Source organism: Anser anser (genome assembly GCF_964211835.1).
Source record: "Anser anser genome assembly, chromosome: 17".
Classification (NCBI taxonomy): Eukaryota; Metazoa; Chordata; class Aves; order Anseriformes; family Anatidae; genus Anser; species Anser anser.
The window spans coordinates 1,448,273-1,474,089 of NC_139738.1; the positions used below are offsets into that span (position 1 = coordinate 1,448,273).

The 25,817-nt window shown below is 45.0% G+C and overlaps 1 protein-coding gene across 6 annotated transcripts in view; it reads right to left on the minus strand.

The window, feature by feature from the left end:
• PRDM16 (PR/SET domain 16) overlaps positions 1-25,817 on the minus strand; it is a 312,213-nt gene that overhangs the window by 123,539 nt on the left and 162,857 nt on the right. For all 6 annotated transcript variants that reach the window (XM_083802569.1, XM_083802566.1, XM_083802565.1 and 3 more), the window contains one exon: positions 20,446-20,496. In XM_083802569.1, coding sequence (XP_083658695.1) covers positions 20,446-20,496 — 51 coding nt within the window. The remainder of the gene's footprint in view (positions 1-20,445; positions 20,497-25,817) is intronic.

The following is a 25,817-nucleotide window of genomic DNA, read 5'->3' on the forward strand; positions in this document are numbered from 1 at the left end:
CACCCTACGGACGGGCCAAATCCTGCACTGAAGTTTGGTGCCTTGACGCGCCGATAGGCAGCAGAGGATCCCCCCCACAGCTTCACGCCTGTCTTTTCTTACATTTTCGGAGGGAAGTGGTATGACAGAGTACTGGGCTGGAAGTCGGGAAGGAAAGCTCTGCGGTTTGCTCCCTGCTTTGCCATCGGCTGACGTTCAGCCCTGACCAGGCTTTTCCCACCTTGCACTTGAGTTTCTCCACCCGTGGAGATGAAGGACCTCGGTTTTTACAGCGGATTCTGCCCCTTCCCGCTTGTCCCAGGTACTGGGACTGTGGATGCCACAGCTCAGGCACAACCCACACGTGACCTCAGGCCAAAAAAAAAAAAATAATACTCTATTGTCATTCAGAGCAAGCGATCTGAGAACAATACCCTTCCCCAGAACTTCATCCGTTTGCCTTCAAAACCACAGAGAAATAATGATTAAATTCTGCTGTGCCACTGCCCTGCACAAGGAATTGCGCCGTCAGGGTTCTCTTACTGATGGCACAACTGTGGCAGAATCCAAAATAAATTAAATAGAATTTTTATGGGAGTTACTTGGAAGCCCCAACCAGACACACATCCTAGGCTCATCTGCAATTGCAGGCACTGAGCAAGCTGCTTAGCATTGCTCTTCTGGTCACTGTAGTTTCAAGTCTAATAAGTAATAAAAGGAAAAGCTAAACACTAAGGTTTCCTAGACAGCTGCTGAATTAAATTAAAGCATTAAATATACAACTTCATTGCATCAAAGACTATTTTTCTATAAAAACATTCCATATCTCACATTATTTATTAAAAAAAAAACAAACCTCAGTTGAGGCAGGACTGCTATCTTCATGTGCATTTAAACAGCAGCACAAGGACTGAAGGCACCACGACAGTACTGTCAATTATTATTATATGATAAAGAATCCTTTTGCATATATATATATGCATATATGTTCTCAAAGTATTTAAGATGAGGTTTGCTGGGGGAAAAGAAACAAAAAAACAAAAAACTACAAAAAAGCGATACAAATAAGTTTTAGCAAAACCAAAGTGCAGACGGTGAACTTCTGCCCAACCTAAACGCAATGAGATGGCTTTTGTGAACCGCACGCGGAATTACACTTTATAAAACAAGATCTACTCGTGGCTCGGTTTTGTCCCTTTGTGACCAGCAGGCTTTCTCTGAAAGCTCAGATTATTAAAACGCCCTTTTAGCTCCACGCTCACGCAGCGCAGAGCAGGGCAGCCCCATCCCCTCCGCCTGGAGGAGGGAGCATCCCTCGCCTCGTCCGCGCACGTCTGCGGTTCCGGCTCCTGAAGCTGCTGCAGCGGCTGCTCAGCCTCTGGCAAACACCTGATATTGTTCACTTGACTGGGCTTGTGAAAACGAAGACTTATTTGCTAGCAAAATTAATGAGGAAAGAGACTCTTCAATGAGACAATAATTTATGGCTTCCACAGCGGCCGGCGAGTACAGCGAAATTCATCTGCCTGTTCTTCACGTGAAGGAGAACGATAGGAAAAGCAGCGTGGATTTATTTTCCGAAATATTGACTGTTATTTGAAACTCAGGTTCTCAGCTAGGCATTTTATTTTATGAAGCCCTTCCAAATTTGATGGAGGTTGAAATAAATGGGCCTTTCCCCCTCCCCCTCACTGTACGGTTACATTTAATGACAGAGAAATAAAACTCTGCTCTGTGGCTACGTGCCAGCGATTAGATGATGCGAACAACTCGCAATGGCGGGGTTTTTGTTTTGGGTTGTGTTTTTACATTGTAAAATGAGAGGCATTCAAATATGCTCGGAGACCGTGCATCGTTTATCGTGACTTCACACAAAAGTGAGAGCCGCAAACACGTATCTTTCCTTGAAACTCAGCTCTCTAACCTGGTCATAAACACCAACTCTTTGCCTTTCAGACACAGAGAACTGCAAACAGAAAAGCCAGCAATGCATCAGACAATAAAAACACGTATAATGGCTACCAAACTCAGTTCTTCTCCCCCCTCCTTTTTTTAACAGATAGGTTTTAGACTCTGTAATAATCATGCAGCTAAGATACAAGGTCTCTTGTTGGCAATAACCTACATGACATGACTTAGAAGGCAGGTGTTACTGTAATTAGCTATTGTTTGACTATCAAAAGTCAGAGCTGATTAAAGCCACTAAGTACAAGTGCACTATTTTATTTCAAAGAATATTATGAACTGCATGCTGGGACTCTTTCACTGCGGACCTACCTTCCGGAGTCTGCTAAGAGCCCATGCCAGCAGTAATCAAAACTAAAATCTGCATAAACCTTCAGGGTTTTAATTCAAGCAGAGCCCTTTCATTAGAAATATGTTACTTTATGAAATCTGGTCGCCAGCAAGGGGAGAAAAATGTGACTTCTTAAGAAAAGTGAATGGCATCTCTTTAGTGATTAACCCAAGATTAATGGAGGCTCCTACTGCTAGGCCTAAGTCCATTTTATTGCTAATTCATTTAGGTACTATTTCAGATGTACTTGATGAAAGTCACCTGCTAAGAAGTCATGTTTTGGCAAGCAAGGATAGCCATTATGGTCAAATCCCAAATAGAATTTTTATTAAAGAAGCTTTGAAAAGTGTCTTGTATTAGTCTTTCAGAGACATGCTATTTAATGTTCTCAATTAGTTAAAAATTTGGGGCCCAAGTCACTAATCAAACATTCATAAAGCTTTTTATTTTTTTTTTTTGTCTACTTGCATCTCTAATGTTCCAGGTAGGATGAAGAGAGCACTGAGCGGGGACATTTATATTCAGACAAAAGCAGCAAAGCTAAGACTTACCGAGAGGTGGGTGGGACCCGGGACAAGTGCACGGCTGGAGACGCGCACCGTGGGCTTGGCAGAGCATCTCTTTGTTCCCCGCGGTACCGGCAAGAGTGGGGAGTTATGCAAATCACACGTCCTTACACTGTACGCAATCACTCGGTTTGGCTCGCGTACGCGTTTACAACACGAGGCTTGATCTCCTCGCACAAATAATTTTACTTTTAGACTTTTCTGCGGTTTGTTCTCTTATAAAGTAGAGTTTAGGAATTTAACGATTAGAGAGCACAGAAAATGGCTTTGACACGCGCACCGTGTACGTAGGTACATCCCACGCAGACGAACCACCTCCACGCCCCATCCAAACCTCGCGTGCAGCCTGCCTCCCGCTGTGCTGGTGCAGGTTGGCTGCTGGCGTACAGAGGCACAGAGAATCCCCCCTCCGCACCTTGCACAGCCCCTTTTATAGCTACAAAGTACAAGAACGTTTTAGTGCCAAAAGAGACAAATGGATGGGACGATGGCTTCTGGGGGTACATTTAGTGCTGGGGCTGAACCAGCCCCCCACCGGTTACCCTGTAATCAGAGGCTGGGACCCCACAGCATGGACGTGACCCAGGCTCTACAAAGCACCCTTCGCTTGTTCCCAAGAGGTTTTCAAATTGCAGAGCTCTGTCTGGTTGCAACCAGGTTTTCAAAAGATCCTTCTATGTTGCCTGCAAAGGTCTACTGAAAGTTTCCATTTAAATAAATGGCGGTCTTACCACAGAGGTGAAAGGAGAGAAAAATACACACGTATCTGGGACGTTACGAAGCTGAAGGGTTCTTAAAGCATGGGCTGTTTGGGGTGACAGATGTCCTCTGCCTCCTGAAGTACAGAACACTTCTAAACACAACAATCTGGTTCTTTTTTTTTTTTTTTAATGACTGATAGAGTTTTCAAAATATTTGCTGACATTGCTAGAACTAGCGAGGGTAAGAAAACCAGCAAGGTGTGCGAGACGCCACAAAACTGCCCTGCACGGGGACTTCTGTTAGGAACCCCAAGCCCCGAGCACATCGCTGGTGGCCACGGGCAGCTGCCAGCATTCCTACCAAGCGGAGCAGGACAAACGGCAAGGCTTTACTAGGGCTAGGCACAACTACTAGAAATGGCAGCACGCGTTCTGTGGCAGAATTCGTCTCAGCGGAGATTGTACAAAAATCAGCATGGACTTCTAAAATACTTCGCTGAAGGGACCTTATTACAGCAAGAGCCGCCCACATGTGATAACGAAGTTAACCTAATCTGTTCCCTCTTGTGTGCCGGGGCACTCATACATGCAAATCTTGTCTTGTTCAACTGTGTTTGTTCACCTCCATAGTCCTTCGGTGATTCAAATCTGTGTCTTACTATCCTATAATACCCTTGTCTAACAGTTCTTTTTAAATGCATGTGTTAATTATCTTGCCACTGCTGTAATTTCTCCCTGTAGTCCATTAATTAAGAGGTCACAATCTAAGAGCATGTTTACCCAATAAGCTTTCTTTTTTAATTATCCTAATTGCTTGGATACTGACAAAGACTCTATCCCTCCCCTTTCTCTGAGTGGATTAGAAAACGACGTTTCAAAGCCCCACACAACGATGGGCTTGTTAAACACACACACACACACGCATATATATATATGTTTTTGTAACTCCACAAGCTTCTAACACCAAAGGTCAACAAAACGCAACATACCGCGCTTGTCTAGCTGTATAAAATGAAGACACAAATCTCTCTTCATTAATTTATCTAGCAGTCTAGAATGTTACATTGGTAGGAAAATTATAAGCAAAACTTTTCTATCTTTGGTACTCCGAGCAGGAGCAGCCGGAGGTATGCTACCTGCTCTGCGCTGGAGACCATCGGTCTGTTACAGAAGTGTCTCTCTCCCTGCACCTAGTGGATGCTTCGGGATGGAAGCAAGCAGGAAAAAAAAAAAAAAGAAACAAAAAGAAGGAAAGAAGGAAAGCAATGAGCTTTTACTGCAGAAAGGATCAATTACCCCTTCCCCACCCCAAAAAAAGAAATTTCCTTCCCATAGGTCTGCTGAAACTACACATCTTGTTAAGCTAGCGCAAATGCTTTTTTAACCGACTTAGCAAAACTCAGCAGACAAAATCTCTACCATTAAAACATTTAAAAACCATCCTTTTGTAAAGCTTTTAAAAGGTGAAAGTAGCTAAGTGAATTCCAGATAGGATTTTAATACAACAATTAGCAGAGGTTATGTCCAAAAAAATTACTGCTTTGTCAGAATGTGAAACAACATTCGATATGTCAAGTACAGTAAATTTTTGTGTTTTAATAAAGAAAATGTCTTGTTCAGACCAGTCATCTCAGGAACTACATAACAGAAGTATAATTACTTAGAAATTGCTTAGGTAAGCGTGATTGATGCATGGTAAATAGATGTTTCCAGCACTTATTGTTTCTTCCTGATGGATTAGGAAGAGTTGTTTAACAGTTCATTTGACCAGTCTCTCCTGGTGTTTCTTGAGTCTGGCTGTGCCAGTCAGCACCAGCAGTTCCTGGTAGTTTAAGTCTCTTTAATAAAGATTAAGATGTCAGAGGTCCTGCATTGCACAAAATCCCAATTTTATTAACTTCTCATTATCAGCTGAAATATGAAGTGCATTTCTTTTCATCTAAAGTAAGGCACTTTCTCAAGGGAAAGAACAGATATTTAATATACATTTATGATGATTAAGGGTGGGTTTGTTCCAACCTCGACTGATGTTGGTGGACGATTTCTCACATGATGGGTACCACATACACCGATATTTCTCCCCCAGAAAGCGTTTTAGTATTTCTCACCCACGGATGGTCACCGCACATTATTAACTCGTTCATGGAGGACAGTGTGGGTGAACAATACAGCGCTTAAGTCAAGAGCATCTTCGTGAAAGAGCAGCAAGAGGCAATGCACTGGGCAGTAATACCGAACCACGCAAGTCACCCAGCCAAGCACAACGCTGGCCCTGGCTAAATCCAGTCAATGTTCCCTCTTCCTACTCTGCAGGTCTAGGAAGACAACCCAGGAACAGCACAAAGGCTGCACGACGCTCATTAAAACAGATCACAGCAGCATTCAAAGTCCACGCTCAGACCAGAAGCGCAGATAAGTCCTAATACCATCTACGTGAACTTAGGCAGCCACTGATAAAGTTAATTTGCTGAAGGCAGCAACACTGTACGGTATCCGAACACCATGACTTCTGAAGGGCTGATTTTTAATCTCACACGTGCTCTGATCAGACTCACACCAAACAGCTACTGCTCAGCGACACAGGACCAGGGGTGCAAGGAGCTCGTTCCCCTGTGCCATCCTCAGAGCCGTACTTCCACGGGATTTCCAAAAGCTGCTGCGTTTATGCATGTCACATATCGCCAGGAGAGCCTCGACCTGCGTCCCTTCCCAGCCCTGGCTGTCGGAGGCAGGGGAGAGCTGGCACCGTGTGTGCGCCCCCGGAGCGGGGCGGCCCCCGGGCACTCGCCCTGCAGAAAGAGCTAGGAGGTAAAAGTGGTTCCTGCAGCACAACAAAGTCCTGCAAAGAGCTCCGCACAGCTCGACAGCGCGGCTCTTGTGAGGGTTAAGCTCTATTACTTCTGGTCTCTGACACTGCTAATGGCACTCCTCAACTAATTGCATTTCTATACCTACACATACGTCTAGGCAACAAGTAAGCCCTTTAATCAAACAGCTTCAGCTACTTCTAATTAATTCAATTTCTATGCCTTTTTAAGAGTACAGGAACACACAAAGATACAGATGATAGAGTGCATTCTGTTGCCAGCTGACAACCGCTCTGCTCGAGCCTCCCTCCCGCCTAAGCCCCGTTCTGTTCCACGATCCTACGCCTTCGGTATTTCTGCCGCTTGAGACCCAGCAGATTCATGCCGGAGACCGAAAGTAAAAAGCTGTGGCTGTGTGGGGTTAGTGACAGGGGAAGTACCGCAGCGAATCACTTTTGCATTTGCTTTTAGACCCAGATCACCTTTTGCTTTCATCACAACCTATATTCATCTTGTCTGTGGAGTGCATGCAGCAATGCAGCACGAGAAGACTGTGGCATCAGCTGAGCAAACAGACGGAGATGTTTGTACATCCAGGCCTGCCGCACAGCCTGCAGCGTGAGGGCCACCAGCTTGGAAGGAAATGCTGATTCTTCTCCCCCGTTTACTTCTTTGATAAAGCAGGTCAATGTATCAGGAAAAAAAAAATCACCCCATCAGTATTTAGGAAAGAGAAATACATATAGCATAAGCTGTCTATTTCAAAGGTATGTATGTACAAAAGGCATGATAAGTGGGTGCTGAATAGTTAGGAGTGGCAATTATCAGTGACACATATCATTATAGTCTCTCAACTTTTCAATAGCACAGAGTTCCTAATACCATGTTTACTAGATCAGGTAAAAGGGGACTCTTAATACTGTGCAAATATGACTTACCAAAGGACTTTGCTTTCTCACCTATTCTTGGGCTTTTCAAATCAACATTATTAATTGGCTGGCTTATCGGTAAGTGCTGTCTGGCAGTTAAAGGATGTTTCCACCCATTGCAACGATACATAGAAACTAAGCAATGTCAGCCACAAGGACAAATAACTTCCATGTTGAAACAGAAAAAATATTTTGACACATTGAGGCTTTTTTATGACAGCATAATGCATTTCAGCAGTAATTTACTATCCTTAATTGCATCTGGTATTCCGCATTCTATCATCTCTTTTTTCCCCTTATTACATTAATTCAGAACCTTGGCTTACAGTTACACATACGAAGGCTTTTCTTTTTCTTTTTCTTTTCTTTTCTTTTCTTTTTCCTCCCATTTCTTTTTCTCTGGGTTTCTGTCGTTCAGATGTGCATAAAGACATGTTTTGGAATCTGGATGGACTAGTTTCCACACTAGGGAACTTGGCTAGGTACAAGTTTAGGAGGTAACTTTCAGCCCTTCAGAACAACCTCCTCCTTAACCTGCCAGCTCTCCTCAGCACCAAACCCACTTGAAAATGGAGAAAAATGTTTGACTGATAAGGAATGCTCAAAACAAAGAGCACAAAACTTACGAGGCACCACTTTTTAAAGAAAAGCAGAATGCCTAAAAGTAAGAAGAGAAGCTTTCACTGCACCGCAGTGAAATACTTTTTTCAGTATGCTTCAACCTGCCGGTGCAGGGTATGTAGAGACTGAGAGGACAGGTTCTGGCTCCCTACCTCCTCCACTCGGCTGCTCTCTCTCATGCTGATCAACAAGACAAACTTACGAGCACCACAAAAACGCAGAAGGGATCTCAGGAGTCACCCGGGTTATCCCTTACTCTAAAGCAGGGCTGTGTACGACGAGTCCAGCTGACAGGCGTTTGTCTCTGCAGAGCCCTTCAGGGGCAGATATTTTATCTCCCCCCTAGAGAGTCCGCCCAGTACTAAACTGTTCTGGTATTTCATTTTTCTTAGCATCTAACACAAATCTTTCTTGCTACAAGGCTGGCTACATCTTGTCTTATTCTGATGGATGTATGATGCAGATGATCCCCCTTTAGGTTAATGCAGAACAAGAATTTTGGCTTTGGCTGTTTAGTTTACAGAAGGATGTCTGCTTATCTTAAGGAAATTCTCCACTAGAAGCATGATCAGGCCTAATTTATTTATTTTAACTATTTCTGTTTCCTTTACACAGGGTTTGCCTCCACCACCATATTGGCTTTGCAGCTGTGACCTGTGAATTAAGATGCTCAGCGTTTCCCCTCTCGTCTTTTTTTTTTCTTTTAAGGAAATGGTTATTCATTTAGGTAGACATTTAAAGAAAAATCGAACAAATATTTGATGTGCTGTGTTAGCATGAAAAGGGGGAGCACTGTGTAAGCACAGTAAATGCAGGTGAACTGCTTTATATGGGTGAAAACAAACTGGGGGAAGAAGGGCTACTAACAAGGATAAATCACGACTGTGCAAATACAGCCCAGCTACAGCCCAAATGCAGCAAATACGGGCAGGGTTATTCACAAATGGGACAGATAGTTGCCAAACGCATGACTGTTTTAATTCAGTGCTTGACATATTTAAGCATCACAGAAAAAGTACGAAAAGCACAAGACTACCCGAACAGGCAGGGATGCAGGACGGTACGGTGGCTGAGAGCAACAGATGCTTTTTATCCAAAGAGCACAGCACGTTTTCAGACTGACACTAAATATTAATTTAACCACCTATACGTTCTCCCCCTTCAAGACCTAAAATTGTTAAGGGCTTTCCTCTCCCTCCCTTGGCACAACATTCTCACAGTAAAAGCAATCGTTCCCAGTCCTTCGGGCAGAGCTGCGCAGGCTGCGGCCGTCTGCAGGCAGTTTGAGCTGCGGGCCACACGTAGCAGCGCTGCAATTAGACTCTTTTATCTATTTCTTTTTGAAATAAATCACTGGCATATGGGTTTGTTATTCATAATATTTACCATTCACTTACTATCTGACCTTCAGCGTACTCTAGTCCTCCTCTGAAACCTGCTCTTCATACCAGCTGTATCTACGGTTGTGGTTCTGCTTGGTTCTGGAATAATCCGTTCAGATGTATTAAAAGAAAACTCCTTGCTCTTTCATTCTGCTACGTCCCACGAGAAAGAAAACACATTCAAAGTCTCGTCCAGCTCTAAAACACTTCTGAACTTTTGGAGGAAAAGACAAAATCCATTAGCTTCTTTTCTCATTATTTATGTACATAGGCTTCTAACGCTTTAAGGCTTTGGCTGGAATTAGAAGCAGAACAGAAGAAACATAACAAGGAAATCTATTTCTTGGGTATTTCCAGTCCACTTAGTTTGTGGAATTAGAAGGAATTAATTTTTAAAAATGTCATGTGCAAGATTTTCATCTCTGTTTATCAGACCAGAGGGGTTCAGGCTGAATTGCAGAGATGCATCCAAACTTCTGAGCCAGCATCCAAGCCAAACAGACCCCGAACTCTGACGTTCATCGGCGACTTTTTGCCAGCCTTCCTATCACACTGCAGAAAGGGCCGTTTGAAATCATCTCGCAGTAACCTGCTTTCACAGTCACGGTCATTTTACCAGCCTCCGTCTGTGTAACACTTTTAAGTCACAAGAACACAAACATTCAGAGAGCAAATGGCTGAAGCCTTGGTTGGGGTTCAGGAATAGCAGCCATTTACCAGGATTCAATAATAATCCTTGTTTTTCTGATTACATTAATCTGAGAAAATCGTGTTATCTGGATAGCGATAATAAAATCCCCACTTTTTTACTACTACGGCTTCTTCTTTCGGATTTAAATCCCTTCAGAAATGGACCCATGGCACAGGTCCGTGAATAGGATGCAGACAAGGAGGCGATGCCAGCCGCAGGGTGAGGGGGGGGGGTTGGATGTGCAGCCCCCAGCACCCAGCAGCACCTCAGGGAGAGGGGCCTGGGCTCAGCACCCAGCCCCGAGGGGCTGCCACTGCCACCGCGGGACAGGACCGGAGGATGGGGCACCATTCAGATCGTTTTTACTGGCAGAAAGACCAGCAAACAGAGACTGCCAGGGATAGATTTACGTTGGAAAGTAGATGACATGTTCCTCAGAAGACTAAAAGCCTGAAAGAAATTGTCTGACTTCAGAAGGCAACGCAGAAAGTGAAGGTTCCTCTTGATTAGCTTTAAATTTAATTCTTGAGAAGAATTATACAGCACTTCCAGAAAAACTACTTGGATGGAATCGCGTTTCTGTCAACTCCCAGAGCTCCCACTGGTCTGCACGTGGCGCGGGCCGACTTCTGAGCCTGGCATCCCACTGGAAACGAAGGGCACCAGTTCCGTTAGGGCTCGGGATTCATTCCCCTGGAGCAGGAGGAATTACTGCACCGAGCAGGGCCTGAGACGTCCTGACAGCAGATGTGCCTGACTATCTCTACAGCCATTACCAACGGTGTGGAAAAACGCTCAGCGGCGAGCGCAGCTCCCTCTTCGGAGGCCAGCGTTCACCAGGGCAAAGCCCCGCAGTGATCGGCTAACGCACGGAGAGGAGGAGATCAGGTGCCTCGGTAGGAAAGATTCCTTAATTTCAGAAACACGAAGCCTACATTAAAGCTTACAGGAACCCGAAACAGAAGCATCAGACAAGCTTATGAAGTTTATTAACTAGCTTATAACCTATTTGGCAGATTTCTCTGCTTCTTTTCTATACCTCTGTATACGTTGTACCTTTCAATATTATTTTTAAAAAGGCAAGAAAAAAGGAAAGAGAGAGGAGCAGTGCCTGCCTTCCCCTCTCAGCCAGGCACTATTTCTGCAGGAAGCTCCCGGCTGCTCTAGCACGCAGCATTAGACAAGGTCAGCGGACAGAAGCGCTGCTATTCTTGCTTCTCTCTGACACCCTCCTCTTCTCTCTCTTGCTCCTATTAGCAAAAACACTGCGAAACCACACGCAAGCTTTGCTTGTACAGGAAAGTTCCCCAAAGTACCGTGGGAGCTCTCGGTGCCAGATTCCTTTCTCTGATGCTGACAGTTGCATTTAAGCCCACTGCTCGAGCAGGTAGCCAACGCAGGATTTCAGAATAATTAGATCAATCGCTCGGGTAGCCAAGTAAGGATTTAAGCACTTAATTTAGGTTCCTGTATTATTGTTACTATTTTATACTTTTTTTTTTTTTTAATGTGAGACCTTTCTGCATGCATTAACAGCTGGTCAAGGCACACGTAGAACTGTAAATTTCAAAGAAATGTAACCAGACCTGAAACCCCTACGGCTGCCCGAGTAGACAGAAATTGTCAGCAAAATCCTCCACAGCACTCAGAGAGACAAGGTTCCTTCTTCTCAGCTCAGGAATTTAATCAGGGGATTTTCAACACAAGAGCAAGATAGATCTGGACATTTAGTGAAAATTACTCGTGTCATGGCTGAAGATGGGAGGATAAAGTTCCCGTCCCTTGCTACTTTCTTTTACAAGGAGCCCGCGGAGTGGATCCAGGCCTGCAGAGGCTACGCCCGGTGCTGAGCAATCCCGGCTGCAGCTCCCGGGGCAGCCCCGGCGGTTCCCAGCAAGCCGGGGACTGGCTTGGAACTGGCAGAGCTGGAAACAAATGGTGCCAGAGCGGGATCTTGGACCCGCCGCCATCTCCTCAGCTGCAGCTCCATCTCCTGCTGTGGAAGGACACGACCAGCCCTGCTCTCGTGGCTCTGAAGTAGTTTCTGGGGCTCCGAACTTGGAAAGTCCTCATCAGTTTAAATACCGCAAAAATGCTCGCTGCTATCGTACAAGTAAATTACAGCTAAAGACTGGAATTGATTGGAAATTTCCCAACTCAAAACATTCTCTGTTGATAAGTAGCAATTTATTTAAGCAAAGTGTTTTTAAATTAAAATTCAGCGGAAGTTAAAGGAAGTAATCTGAAAACATAACTCGATTAGGTTTAAGTGAAGTGGTTTTGGCCCAACTCAAAATAAAATAAAGTTTTGAAAACTCATTATGTTGTGAAAAGAAACATCCATATGGAGTAAAAAAAAAATGTTGAGGACAATCATCAAGACGTGGAGCCAAAATTGTATCTTTACCCTCAAATAAGTCAGGTTTTGTACTGCAGGTTTTAGCATTAGGTGCTCCTCCACCCAACCCCTTCATCTACTACAGAGCACAGGGAATTTATTTGCTTGTGATGTGCTCCCGCTGCACGTTGAAATTTCCATGGGTAAAGATAGAAGGCGCTACTGAACATCACCGCAGAGTGGACTTCCAGTAATTATTTTCCTCTCAAAACCACCCAGTGAAAAATAAATTGGGGCTTTTTTTCAGAACACATATTTTATAATCTCATAAAAATCTAATCTAATCTAAAAGGCCATCTAACTGGCATCATCAAAATATACTGCGCTCCTGGAACGGGCACGGGACAACAGTCATATCTTTACTGCTGTTTACCCTTGATATATTTCTCGAGCAAAACGTGAACAAAAAAATCAAATAGAAGCAGAAGCATTTTTTGGTTTTGCTATGATACATATATTTTTTAATTATAGGTCACTGGCGTCCTGTTCCCCGCTTTTTGGCTTCTTGTTTCCAAGCAGCACCGCGGCTGCCGAGAGGCAACTCCACATCGCTCCCTGCTCCTTCCCCGCCTTTCTTTTCCTCCCCAGCTACTGTCCAGGTTTTTCTTTTTAGCTGGAGAGCCCTAACAGGCCTCCTACCTGATAGACATTCTCTTTAATAGCTGCACAATGTGATTAACGGGATACTGCACGCACCTCAAGCTCCCTGACTATTAATAGAGCCACCTGGCTTCTGTACCGTACGCAACGTACGCAACAAATCCCAATCCCAAATTTCCCTCTGGGGCAGAAACCCGCCCCGCTCGGCGCACCCAGCTCTCGCAGCTCTGATGTTACGTCCCCGGCATGGTGTAAATCACCAGTGGCAACACCCACGCATGCCAGCAGCACCACCACTGTCTGTCCCATGCCCTGCTCTGCCACAATTCCTGCCCCGGCACCTGGTGGTGATCCCGATCCCGATCCCGGCCCCTGCGGCACGCTCGCCCTCCGACCCGCGGAGCAGCCCAAGCGGGGGTTTCCCTCCGAAGCTCGCATACAGTTCTGAAATCCCAGAGGCTATCATTCCAAAATTTGTGATGTTTTGTCTACTCTGGTGATTTAAGGTTTGTCAGAAAATGTCAGAAAGGCCACGAGGCCAAGGGCTTCCTGATGACTGAGGATTTTCTTTCACATGACCTTCCTGAAGTTGATTTTGGGCTCCAGACAGTGCTGCCTTCAGCTCTGACAGGGGCCGGCTGGCAGCAGATTCATGGGGCTCTCTGGGGCATTCTGGCATTTTTAAACTGAGTGGAGGCTGTAATACCTCCTAATCATCCAGAATATTATTTCACTGGTAATCGTCTTACAGGCGGCACGTAAATGCCAGCCTTTCATTCTGCAGTTCGTTTCATTAGCAAAAAGAAAAAAGTATGTGCTCAAAGACATGCAAACCTTTGAAAACAAAGCTTGATTTAAATGAATAAACACGTACGTGGAGCATTTGGAATTTCAATAGGATAGCACGTGTGGGTTTTTTAGCAGGGAATCACTGAAATTATAGATTCAGACTGATAAGCAGGGCTGAGGGAAGTGTCAAATCGTCAGTGCGTGCTTGCGAATGATTTTGCGAACAAAGAAAGTAAAAAGTAAGGAGAGGGTCACTCTCTGGGACACGTGGGCTTAATGCAATCGAGGAAGCTCTTAGCTACAAACATGTTTATGAACCTTAAACGTTCGTATGTCTTTAGCAGAAAAACAGCCAAAATGTCCCAAGGAGCCCGCTCTGCTCGCCTTGCGCCCCAGCCCCGGCTGACTTTGGCTGCTCGGGTGGGCGCTCGCGGGTCCACAGCCACCGACCAACCGAGCGTGCGGCGTTTTGTTACCGCTTACCAGGGCAGGAACAGAAGGAATTACACGACCAGCTAGCTAATGAGTTATCATTTCTGCCCTAATTAGCCCAGGCTGCCCCAATGCTGAAATACAACTCGGACACTCCTGGTACCTCCTGCGGCGCGCTCTGGTCTTTGTTCTCTGCCCCCGCAGCGGGGCCGGGACCACGCCGAGGCCCCGCGGACCAGACCCGGACCCGTGTCAGGTCCCGGGGCAGGGGCAGCCTCCTGCCTTCCCGCTGCTGGCCCCGTTATAACCGGAGGCTGTTTGTCTGCGAGGGGCTCTAAGCGGGCGAGGTGGCCCCGGGCAGCTGTCCGTGCCTGGGGTTCAGTGGACACTTACCGTCAGAGTTCAGCAGAGGTGCTACAAACAGCCCAGCGACGGGGCTCAGACGCTCTCCCCTCATCGCCCTAACTCACGTACCCAAGAAAACAAGGCAGCGGGCTATATGCGTTAGCGTGAAAAGAACAAATCCCCATCACTGCTCTTTGGTTAAAACTGCCGGGCGTAGTGACTCAAGCATGAACTCAGCTGGAGCGGAAGGGAGGAAAAACCAACTTAATTTACCAAAAACCAACATGACAAGTTCGCATCCAGCCCATGCTCCGCATTGCCTTGCCAACCGAGAGCACGGCAAGCAAGTGGGGCAGGAGCCGTGCCGAGGCGCACCGGGTGTATCTCGTGGTGCTGCCTGCGGCTCAGCTCCCTGCAACGCACCGCGTCGGGGCAGAGCAAGCCGAGCCGCTGCCGGTCTCCCTAAGTCGGCCTGATTTTCGGCCTGATTTATGGGCTCGGCCCCCAGGCCCCTTTATGGACTCAGCTGTCACGCACACGCACTCCGCGACCGAGCCCAAACAACTGTACCGCAGAAATTAAACGCGCGGTGCTCCTCCTGCAACGTAATTTAACCATCGGTTTCCTCGCCGACTTTTCCCTGCCTGCTTTACACCTTCTTTTTGCTTTACATGCTTCATTTCAGCAAAATCAAGGATGCAAACTTCTTAGAAGTACTTAGTTTCCATGGAAACCTAAGCTGACCGCAACATTATTGTTCTCAAGAGGGAACTGACTTTACTATATGTTCATTCACTGAATTAATGGACTCCTGGTTCTTTTATTAGCAGCCCTCTAACAATGGAAAGAGAGAAATGTTATAAAAAAGACCCTCAGACAACTGTCCACTCTTTTGTCCAGGGTTTACTGGAATGACGCAAGCCTATTCACGGAAAGATTATAAAAATCAACTCAAAGCTGCCCCTGTTTGTGGCAGCTAAACATACCTTTATTTCATAAAGATACAACCTATAAAACAGGCGAGCTGAAGCTCATCAGGAGATAGGAGCAGCACGGCAGCGCTCACGCTGCAGCTGGATTTTGGCTCCTCGCGGCGCGGTCCCCGCGCAGCGCTCGCTGCCCTCGAGCCCACGGGAGCACGCTCCCCTTCTTTCGGCTCAATCTAAGAGCACAAAAGCACATGCTGTTTCCAAAATAATTAAATTCAGGCTGGTAAATAGTGGTTCGTGGTAAGTATGAAGGCTGTTCTGAGACACTAACATTTTGGGTTTGATTCCTCACTATATACAACTAAACGATATAGAAACAGCTCTGAGATCTGGATTCTTATATCAAATTTAGAAACAGCTTTAGAACGTCTTTCATTAGATATAATGAACATGTAACACGTAATACGTGTTAAACACAGAAATGGGAATCTGTTTTGTGCAGAGTGCTGCAAATCCAGGAACTTTAAACAGCTCGAGCGAGAATCTCGAAGGCGATCTCTCCCTGCATGGGTAATATTTCGACAGACTGTGCCGAGGCCTGAGGGTGTATGGCCCAGCTCGTAATTGCTCCACCAAAGACAGTTAACAGTTCCCTTGCTCTTCTCTAACTACCTTCCTGACTGCTTATTGAAGTCTGATTTCTTACTCCTCTGGGTCATCATTCATCAGTCCCACAGATCCCACCGGGAGAGACCGACCAGACCTTTCCATATCCCCGGTTGCCAGAGGCCATTTCTGACGGCCCATGATATAGAAAATGTCTTCACAGCAATCCAGTGGGACAAACTATGGTTATAATACCCAAATAATCATTTTGCAAATTATCATAATTATCAATCAATCATCTTGTGTGAACAATGTGTTCCTGAAGTATCAGATGGTTCCTGTGACCTGTAGCGTTTTGTATATAATAATAAACCCAGAGAGATTTATGGACCTATCCTGCCTCGTATCTGCAGAACCAAAACATTCGTTATTTTCTTTTTTACTTTTCTTTTAGGAATAAAAGCTCTCCGTCTACCTCTGTCGCGTTTACTACTTGGTACTTTCTCAGAGGTCGAGATTTCTAATCTAACACAGTTTCTAAGCATAACGTTATTCTAAAAAAATCTACGCGATTTGGGAAAAGTAGCAAAGGTGCTGAATACATTACTTTTACTTTATAATGTCATCGGCATTATATTACGGGCTGCTAGTAGTTTGCAATGCAAGTATGAAGTCAGCCAAAGGAAAAAAAATTGTTTTTGTCTTCAGTTTTGGGGTTTTGTTTTGTTTTTTTAACAATGCCAGATTGAATCCAACTCTTTTGAAGCTGATAGCATCTCCCGCTCCCTGTGCAGTACATTCTTGTTAATGGATAAATTCGAGCTCTCGAGAAAGTCAAAGAATAAATTTAAAGCCTTTTGCCAAATGCCTATCCTATTGGATTTTGATAAGACGGCTATTGAGCTTTAATAATGTCTTCTATCCTTTTTCAGCTGGCCCTTAACATGTCTCTTTATTTGTCCCTAAAGCCTCTTCAGCGATGCCTTTTTATTACAAGTCTCTCAGCTTGCTCTCAAGGGAGACAGGGTCGACAAGAGTGATAGATAGATAACTCTATAGATTATCTCCCACAGATGTTTTCTCTCCAGTAGCCCCTCAGGCTATTCCCTCTAAGTAAACAGAAACTAAATAGAGAGTCTACTGAAGAGAGAAGTCCCCGAGGTCTCTTGTCACCGCAGCAGAAAAACAGCCCGACCGGAGGGGCCGGGAGCTCTGCGTGCTCGGCTCCCAAACCTGCACGCGGCGGCGCTGGGAGGGGAGACCAACACCTCGCCGAGCTCCTCGTGGACAGCACGTCTCGTACCGGGCACCGGCCTCGCTTCCTGCCGGAGGAAGTCCGCATCTTTCATCTCCCTCGCAACGTTAAATCAAAATGACAACGGAGATAATGGTGACGGGCCAGTGCTTCGACGCAGTCAACGCGGTGGAGATGCTTAGAAAATTCGGAGCGAGAGAACGCGCGAGCTGCTCCGTAAGCAAAATAAGCAGAGCGCAGGAAGATGGCTTGGGAAAAAAAAAAAAAAGAAAAAGAGTTTGGGGAATATGGGACAGTACACCCACCGTATAGCTCGCATGTTTGTGCGCCTCTCTGAGCGTACGCATTCGGTTTGCTAAAAAAATGCCAATGACTTTCACAATTGATGACTTAAAAATGAAAAAACCAGGGTGAGGAGTTAATGCAGGTTTGCGCAAGTCAAACTGAACATCAGCAAGCAGAGCAGATGGAAGAGAAGCTTGGTAGGAGCACACCGTGTGTTGTTCATGGCACAGCATACAGAAAAATGACCCTGGGCACAGGTCTTTTAATAGCATTGCTAGAAATCTTAATTCTTGTGAGACAACAACAACATCAGCTTTCTGGTGTTAGTGGTCCCAGCAGAAACAGCAGCAAGGCAAACTGAGAAATACTGGAAATAGTGGGAAAATCATTCTTATTTTGCTCCAAGCAAAAAAAAAGGCCTGCTTTATTATACAATATAATAGCGTCCTCAGACTTTTCACTGCCTTTTAATTTATGAAAGGTTACATAATAGAGCGTTATTTTCTGGCAACCTAACACCAGAAATAACACTGGGGTCAGTTCTTAAGCAGCGATTGCTTCCTGTACATCTTCCATCCATCTCTCTGCTATCACGCTGGCCTTCCCTGATCTATTTTTCACTGTTTTACAGGTTCTCTCTTCATTCTAGCAATTTTTTCCCTCCCTAGTCCTTGTTACCACCCAGTCCTGAGCCCGTGATACAGCAGTCCATCACGCGAGCCGCTGCAGATCGCGGCACCTTGGCTGGGCTCTCATTTCCTTCCCCCTGCCTTAGACTGGCCCACCCGCTGCACTTGCGCCTGTCTTCAGTCACCTTCTCACCACCAACACATCTCTGAAGGAACAGGAATAAACTGAAGTCAAATCTCAACTATTGCGTCTTTAGGGGTATGACAACCGAATGATTTAGAGATGCTAGAAAAGGAAATCTTCTCCCAAGAGGGCTTGTGCCACCAAAGCAAAACGCTACATAGCAAAGGGTGCTTACAAACTATTCTAAGATACCTCAAAAATTGTACAGAATGGTTTTTCATTCTTTTTCATTTTTTCCTGACTGAAAAGCTGTCTAGCAGTAGTCTTTTCACAAGCCATAAAGTTTAGACTTGAACTCTTTACCTTACCGCTTTGACCTTTTTTACCCTAGCTGTAAAACCCTACTGCCCATCCTTCAATAAATTTATCACCTCATAAACTCCCACTAGTGCTTCTCTACAATGCATTTAAAGAAAGAAGTGGAAGGGCAATCCTCCCCCCCCTTGTCAAATATCATAATTGTCCAGTTTTATACCTGCTGTCCAGGAAAATATTTAAGGACACGGTGTTTTTCAAAGACCTGGAGTTTTTGCAACATTCTGCTTTGAAACAAAAGTAATGGAGTTTAAATACAAAAACATGTATTCAACACATAAAGCTGCCAGTTTAATGTTTCCTTCCACCATTGTCTCATACAAAGCCTGCTCACTTCAGGGTAATGTAGGTTCAGCGAAATAGGGATGCAGAATTTATTCGTGATATTGTATTTAAGGACTGAGAAAGAAACAGCGGAGCAGTCGTGGGCCACGGAGAATTTTCTCCATCGCTGTGATAAGCGCGTTGTGATAATAAGAACCTGCCACCTTGTCACCACGTCTGCCCAGACAAAAGGATCCCACAGAGGCAGAGGCAAACACCAAGTGAGTTATGGGGATGAACAAGGTAAAAAGTTCAGCAGTGTTGCGATAGGTCCTTTCGCAAGGTCACCGGATGGTCAAGGGACACTGCCTAGTGGAAGCCCGGGTTTCTAAAATAAGAGCTTCTTTTTCTCAGGACGGTAAGAATAGAACGGCCCACAACGGACATGCGCCGAAATATCTTTTCCCAAACTAACTTTGGAGCCTGACAAGGATTGCATTTCACTGTGTTTGGCAGAGTGACACAAGTGTTTCCTTTTAACTTTCAGAGTCAGAAGCAGTCCTGAAGATGGCCTAAACGCACGAATAAAAAAGGCAGTTGTTGCAAGCTCCCATTTAAAATATTTTCCGCTTTAAAAAACTCGTACTTTCTGAACAGGACCGTGAGCAGCTATGATAAGACCATCACATCTGAAAAGAATTATCATTGTTTCAACAAGGACGCGCTACCTCTGCAGACATCCAGACAGGCTATAATCAAATACGACTTGAAACGCTTTCCCTTAGGAAAGCTGTTAACCAGCAGATAGCCAGGGAAAGAACGCCACCTCGGCGCTACGAGAGCAGCCCACCCGCCACAGCAGCCTGGCTACTGAAATATGTAGTGCTGAGGCTGCCTCGCAGTTGCCATGCAGAAATTTATACAGCTGGGCCGTATTTGGAGCACATTTTTCTCTGGTCAGTATTACAGTTTAAGCATCGCAATGTGATGAAAAGCGCTGGTAATACATCATACTAGTTAAATTTTATCCTTCCATATATCTATTCCTATTCCCTTGGACTTCACGTAAGCCACATTTACATGGTGGAGTGACCTCTAAAAATTTAGCACTTTTAACAAAGGACCAACGTTTTCTTTTACTGGAAAAGAGGTAAATGAGGTTTTTAGATTTGGACTGGTAGTTCTTCATACTGTAGCTGAATCAAGAAACACTTCACACTGCTATTTTCTTTTTCATAAATATTGGAATCACAGAAAGACAGAAAAATATGGCAATAGAACCACAAAATTTAACCCCAAAAAGCAACAGCAAATATTGGAACGCTTTCATGACATTATTGCAATACACACCCTTGTTCAAAATTAAGAGGAGGTAAAAGAAACCAGGTGTATTCCAAAGCCAGACAATAAAACAACTTGCACGAGGTTAATCCGTATCCTACCTTTTTTATATTGCCCTCCTGGGAGGTCACCTCAGGATCAGTCAGTATTTGCTGCAAAAAAGAAGAAAAAAAATTAAATTGAATTGCAGCTAAGAATGATAATAAAATAATAAAGATGATGATGATTATTACTATACAAAGGCCAAAACTCTCAATTGCAACTGAGTGACGCAGACATTTGGGAAGTCAGATGGAAGGCGCGCAGCAGAGCGCTTACATATTCCATATTCCATAATACATATTCTCCCACACATTACGGTTTTCTGTGGCTTGTAAAAACACCTCCAGGCCTGGCTGATGGGAGCACACACCGCTTTCCCAGACGGCTCCGAGCAGCCGCATCCTCACGCCAGCGACCGGCCGCGAGGTCGGGGCTCGCGGCGCGTCGGCACCTGGGCGCTTCCCGCAGCCGTGCAGGAAGCTCTTTAATTCCTCCTCCAGCAGAGGTGTGGTGACACAAACCATCCGACAGCGGCTGTGTTCCACCTCAGATTAGATCTAGGTCAGCAGGCATTCAGGGAGGTCAAGTACCCAAGCTTCGTGCAACGCTGGAGAGCGCCATCAGGATAAACATCCCACGCGAGGGCTCGATGGAGCAGCCCGGCTCCAAGTACTTAAGTACCTTCTCTGACCTCAGCGGGGATCTCACATGTCTGAGGTTAAGCACATGCTCAAGTGCTAGGGTAGGGTCAAGGTACTCGGGACTTCCAGGCCTGGGCAATGTATTTTGACTACCGAAAGCAGAAAAAAAAATAATAAAAAGCTCAAAGGAACAGAGATCAAACTGCAAGGAAACCCAAGATACAAAGAGAATAGCTGTACATTGTAAAGATTTATTTAAAAAAAAAAAAAAAGGGAAGGAAAAAAAAGAAAGGAAGGAAGGAAAGGGCCAAGTCCTCTCTTGGTGCACGCTGAGCTGACTCTCACCAAATCAAGGCCGCTCTATTGCATTTCAGCAGCTGAGGACTTGGCACAAAGTTCTTGGACGCCCTTGACCATGCCCAGGTGAGATCGACCGATTTACAAATTTCAGAAATGCTGGCAAATATTTCCAAGCTCAGCTGTAATAACAGCGTGCCATGTTTTAAATAGTAAGAATCCTAAGCCATTCTGTATTTTACAACAGCTTTAATAGATACTGAAATTGTGGTTTGGAAAGTAGCTGAAAGCAAACAGGACCAAGAGGTGAATACCCGAGCAATAAAAATCTGTGTGCTCGTGCACTTGCGTGTGCACATGCAGACGCTGAAATACCACCACGAAAATCTATCCCACAGAGCTGGGAGCATGGGTCCCCAGGTCGCGGGGGATCAGCTGGCTGCTCGGAGGCTCAGAGCATCCCGGCTCCCATTTCTTTCCCTGGGAACTGGTGAGAGCCTTTGAGAACCAGGCCACGAAACTTTCAGAGCTGTGATATAAATAGGACGATGCTAAATGACTGAAAAGCCTTCACGAAAACACTGCTGCTTCCAAACGAAGACACCTCGCTGTAATTATTGTATGTAAAATATCTTTAAATACAATTGGTTAAGTATGTGCATTCAGAGTGCATAATCCACCCGTTCATCATGACCATAAACGTAGAGGGGAAAAAAAAACTGAAATGAAGTGCAAATTGGGCTGTGGTATAGTCCTATATAAACAGGCTTAAGAGTCAGGAATTCCTGAGTCTGAATCTAAATGCCAACACAAGCTTCCTTTTGTTGGTTTGGAGAGATCTCTGCTCAAGGGGCAAGTTATGTTTCTCAGAGCATTTTTTTCCCCCTTCAATTCATAGCAGATCCCAAATTTTAAAATTCTCTGAGAACAGAATTTCTGTAAAAAGTATTTCATACGCATTCAAAAATTGTAATTCTGCAGAAAAAGCATCATGGCTTTTTATCTAAATGCTCACTCGTGGTATTTCAAAATGGTTGATTTTTGACAAAGCGAAATAGTTTTTCAGTTTCCTTCCATTACGGAACTTCCAGGGAAATAAACCCTGATTTCACGAAGAATTTTTATTCTGATGGAGCCATCTCCACACTCAAGCTGTATGCATTTACACGCAAGGAAAGGTATTTTAGCAAAAGTGGGAGATTTCAAACTCTGTTTAGATTACGTTTTCCATCCTTCCTTTACACCAGACTTTACAAAAGAAAGATGATTACGTCTGCGGTGCAAAAGCACGGGACTAGGTTCTGCCACAGGGTTTCTGCGTTTCTTGAAGGCACCTGAATTTCCTACTTGCCCACGTCGTTAGAACAAGTTGACAGTTTTGGTATTTGGGGGCGAGGCTGTCAGAAGACACAAGCCAAAGCCCAGAGCTGTCAAGCCTTTACCAGGGATCTGACAGAGCCTTCAGAAACCTTCCCGGCTTCAGAAGGGAAGTACAAAATCCTTATTCTGCACTCCCAGTTTGGAATGGAAACTGTTTGAAAACGCCTTTCTAGACGGAAGAAAATTTGACAGCCACATCAGGTGTGTCTGCACTCTGCAAGCTCCGCGGGGCGAAGACTTCCCCGGGAGATCTCCGCAGCAGAAGGGGAGCTCAATGAACGCAACGCTGGGATGTAAATACTACCTCCTAATTAAACGAGAGAAAGGGAGGGAGAGAGGGAGAAAGTACCAGATGTGATGTTTATTAATAAGAATAACAAAAGATACTTTGAAAATCTACTCATTGGGTAATTTTAGCTCAGGCTGGACTTCATCTTATGTGAATGCCATAATACTAAATATAGTGCTTGACGTGTACAGTGGGCTGCAGTTTTGCAGTTAACACAGATGTTCTTAAATGTACTCAAAATTTACACCATATGCTTTTTCTATCAACTGATATGTTGATTTTAGCCAAAAGAAAGACAACATGTCAGCAGCAGCCACGTCAGAAGAAGTTGTTTGAGGGATCCGGTTGGAGGCATCTCTCCTCCAACCGATGATGAATTTCATTGTGTTTCATTTCCTGGGTTCAGCAAACTGGTGGCAACAGAACCCTGCCTTACTTACATTAGTTAGGGATGTGCTATAATTTTTGCAAAGCCTCCTGAATGTATACTAAACATGTCAAGTAACACCATGTGATTCTTTTTGAAAAACAGTTTACAAGCTGGCATTCTCCAGCTGCAGTTAACCCTAATTTGATTACATTACCGAGACAGATCACAATGAGCTTATGTAAATAGTAACGTTATCCATTCATTCCGTGAGCTCAGATAAACTGTCATTTAAAAAAAAAAAAAAAAAAAGCTTGAATAGGCATGGCTTGATGTGTTCAGCAAACCGAAAGGCAAAGACGACGACAGACTAGGACCTGCCCCTGCTCTTCCACTGTGAGCCTTGGTCTTCGAGAAGCATTTCCATGTTTACACTGTGCTAAAACGGGAAGAGAAAGCCCAATGGGTCCGCAAAGCTGGCGTGGGGATAACAGCACTTTGGTCAATAACTCGGCTGATCCTTCAGGAAGACCTCAACACATCACAGGTTGGCAAGACACAGTTAACTAAGCACTTTGATACGCTTAACTCTTGTTCTTCATAATCCCATGAATTACTCCTCCGAAAGCTCTGTCCTGGTGTGCCGCAGGACCCACAAATCCTCCTCCCGACGCCAGCTCGCGTGGCTCTGACTGAGCATCTTCCCAGCCTTATGCCCCTCTGCGTGGCCGTGGCAGCTATCTCGGTAACTCCCCCACCCCCCGGTGCCCAAGGACAATTTACACACGTGCACACAAAAAGCAGCACGCGATGTGTTTCTCGTTGTTACCATTTGCCTGGGACGTGAAGACCATTGCTCATCGCGCTGACACACGCTGTTGCTGCCGCAGCGAAGAGCCAACCTACTCTGCCATTAGCAGCTCTGGGGACTGCAAACGCACAAGCAGGAAAGGCTTTGTTTATTTAATAACAATTCTCAAAACAATCTATTTGCCAATTTTGAAGCGAAACCGAAAAGCTGATTTGTGCAGAACGTAACAGTGTCACAACAGCTGTCGCTTTTCTAGCTCTTCGAAGAAGTTTGGCATTAGCTCGGAGGTCTCCTATAGCACGGAGCCAGGCCAGCAGCAACGCGCTGCTGCTAACCAGGAACCCAGCGCCGGCATTATCCCGGATGCCACAGGGCTCCAAAACAGCACACAGAACCAGCACAAAATCTGTTGAACCCCATATACCAATTTCCAAACAACCTTTAAATAAAAATAAAACATTGAACAGTAAATTTTGTAAGCTCTGAATTCTGCAGAAGACAGATAACTATTTGAAAAGCCCATAAATCGAGTGCCAAAGTTGCCTGAAGTTATACGGTAAATCAGGAGGCAAAGTTCTCAACCTTCTGCCCGGACAGACTGTGGAGCCTCCCTATGGAATACATTGGAATAATTCTTAATCTGATTTACCGTCACCAGAGCTATCAAGTCCTGAAATACAAATGGAAATATCAGTTCTCTCCTCTGCCTGAACGTTATACGATGGCCAAGCACTGCTTCAGGAGCTGCAACACCTTGCGTAAGAAGCACTAAGGTTTTGTAGAAGCACTACAGTGCTCGTTTCTATTAGCCATGTTTTTAAAATATAATGATTTTACAGCCCTTTCTGGCCAAAAATTTACAAAATTTTAGAATTTCTGTAGTAAATAAACTGGCGAAGCACTGTTAACTCGAGGAAGTTTTCGATATCCTGTCTTGGGAATTTGAACCGAATGTGCCTGGAATTAAGAGGAAAAGGAGGGAAGCTCTTGTCTGAGAGGAAGGATTTCCTTTCCTGGCTGGTGAGGGAAGGAGGACGAAGAGCACTGCCCTGCCTGGCAAGGAACAAGCCAAGGGCTGCAAAGAGCGTAAAGAATAAACCAACCAGTCACTGCTAAGGGCAATCAGCACAACTGTGAACAGTTAGAGCAGCCAAACTGCGGTTTGTGGACCAGTAACAGGCTGCAAAGCCACGGTATGCGCTCCACAGACCATTTGATAACCATTTATTTTTCAGTTGAAAGTCTGAACAAAAAGGTGGTCCAGCGCTGCACGAGAAACATTCAAACTTAGCAGGGATCCCCGGCCCCAAATTTCTGGTAATCTGCCCCAGGGCACGCCTCTGCACTTGCTCGTGTCTCATGTCCTGGGTGGCCTTACGGAGGAATTTGTGCTGTTTGCTGACTTCCAGGAGCGCTGAATGCAGTTTACGGAGGTGAACCATTACAGGTCATCCTCAAGGGCATTCAAAAGAAAGGGATATCCCAAGTCGTGTTTCAGTAAGAAATATCACCTTCACATTACAAGAAATGAACTTCTCTGCAGTCAGACAGGAGCAGGGAGGTGTCAGGGGTAGTTAATGGTGAAAAGAGGCAAAGTCAGACACTCAGGATACGCTTAGGAAGAGAGGCTGGAAGAAAGGAAATAA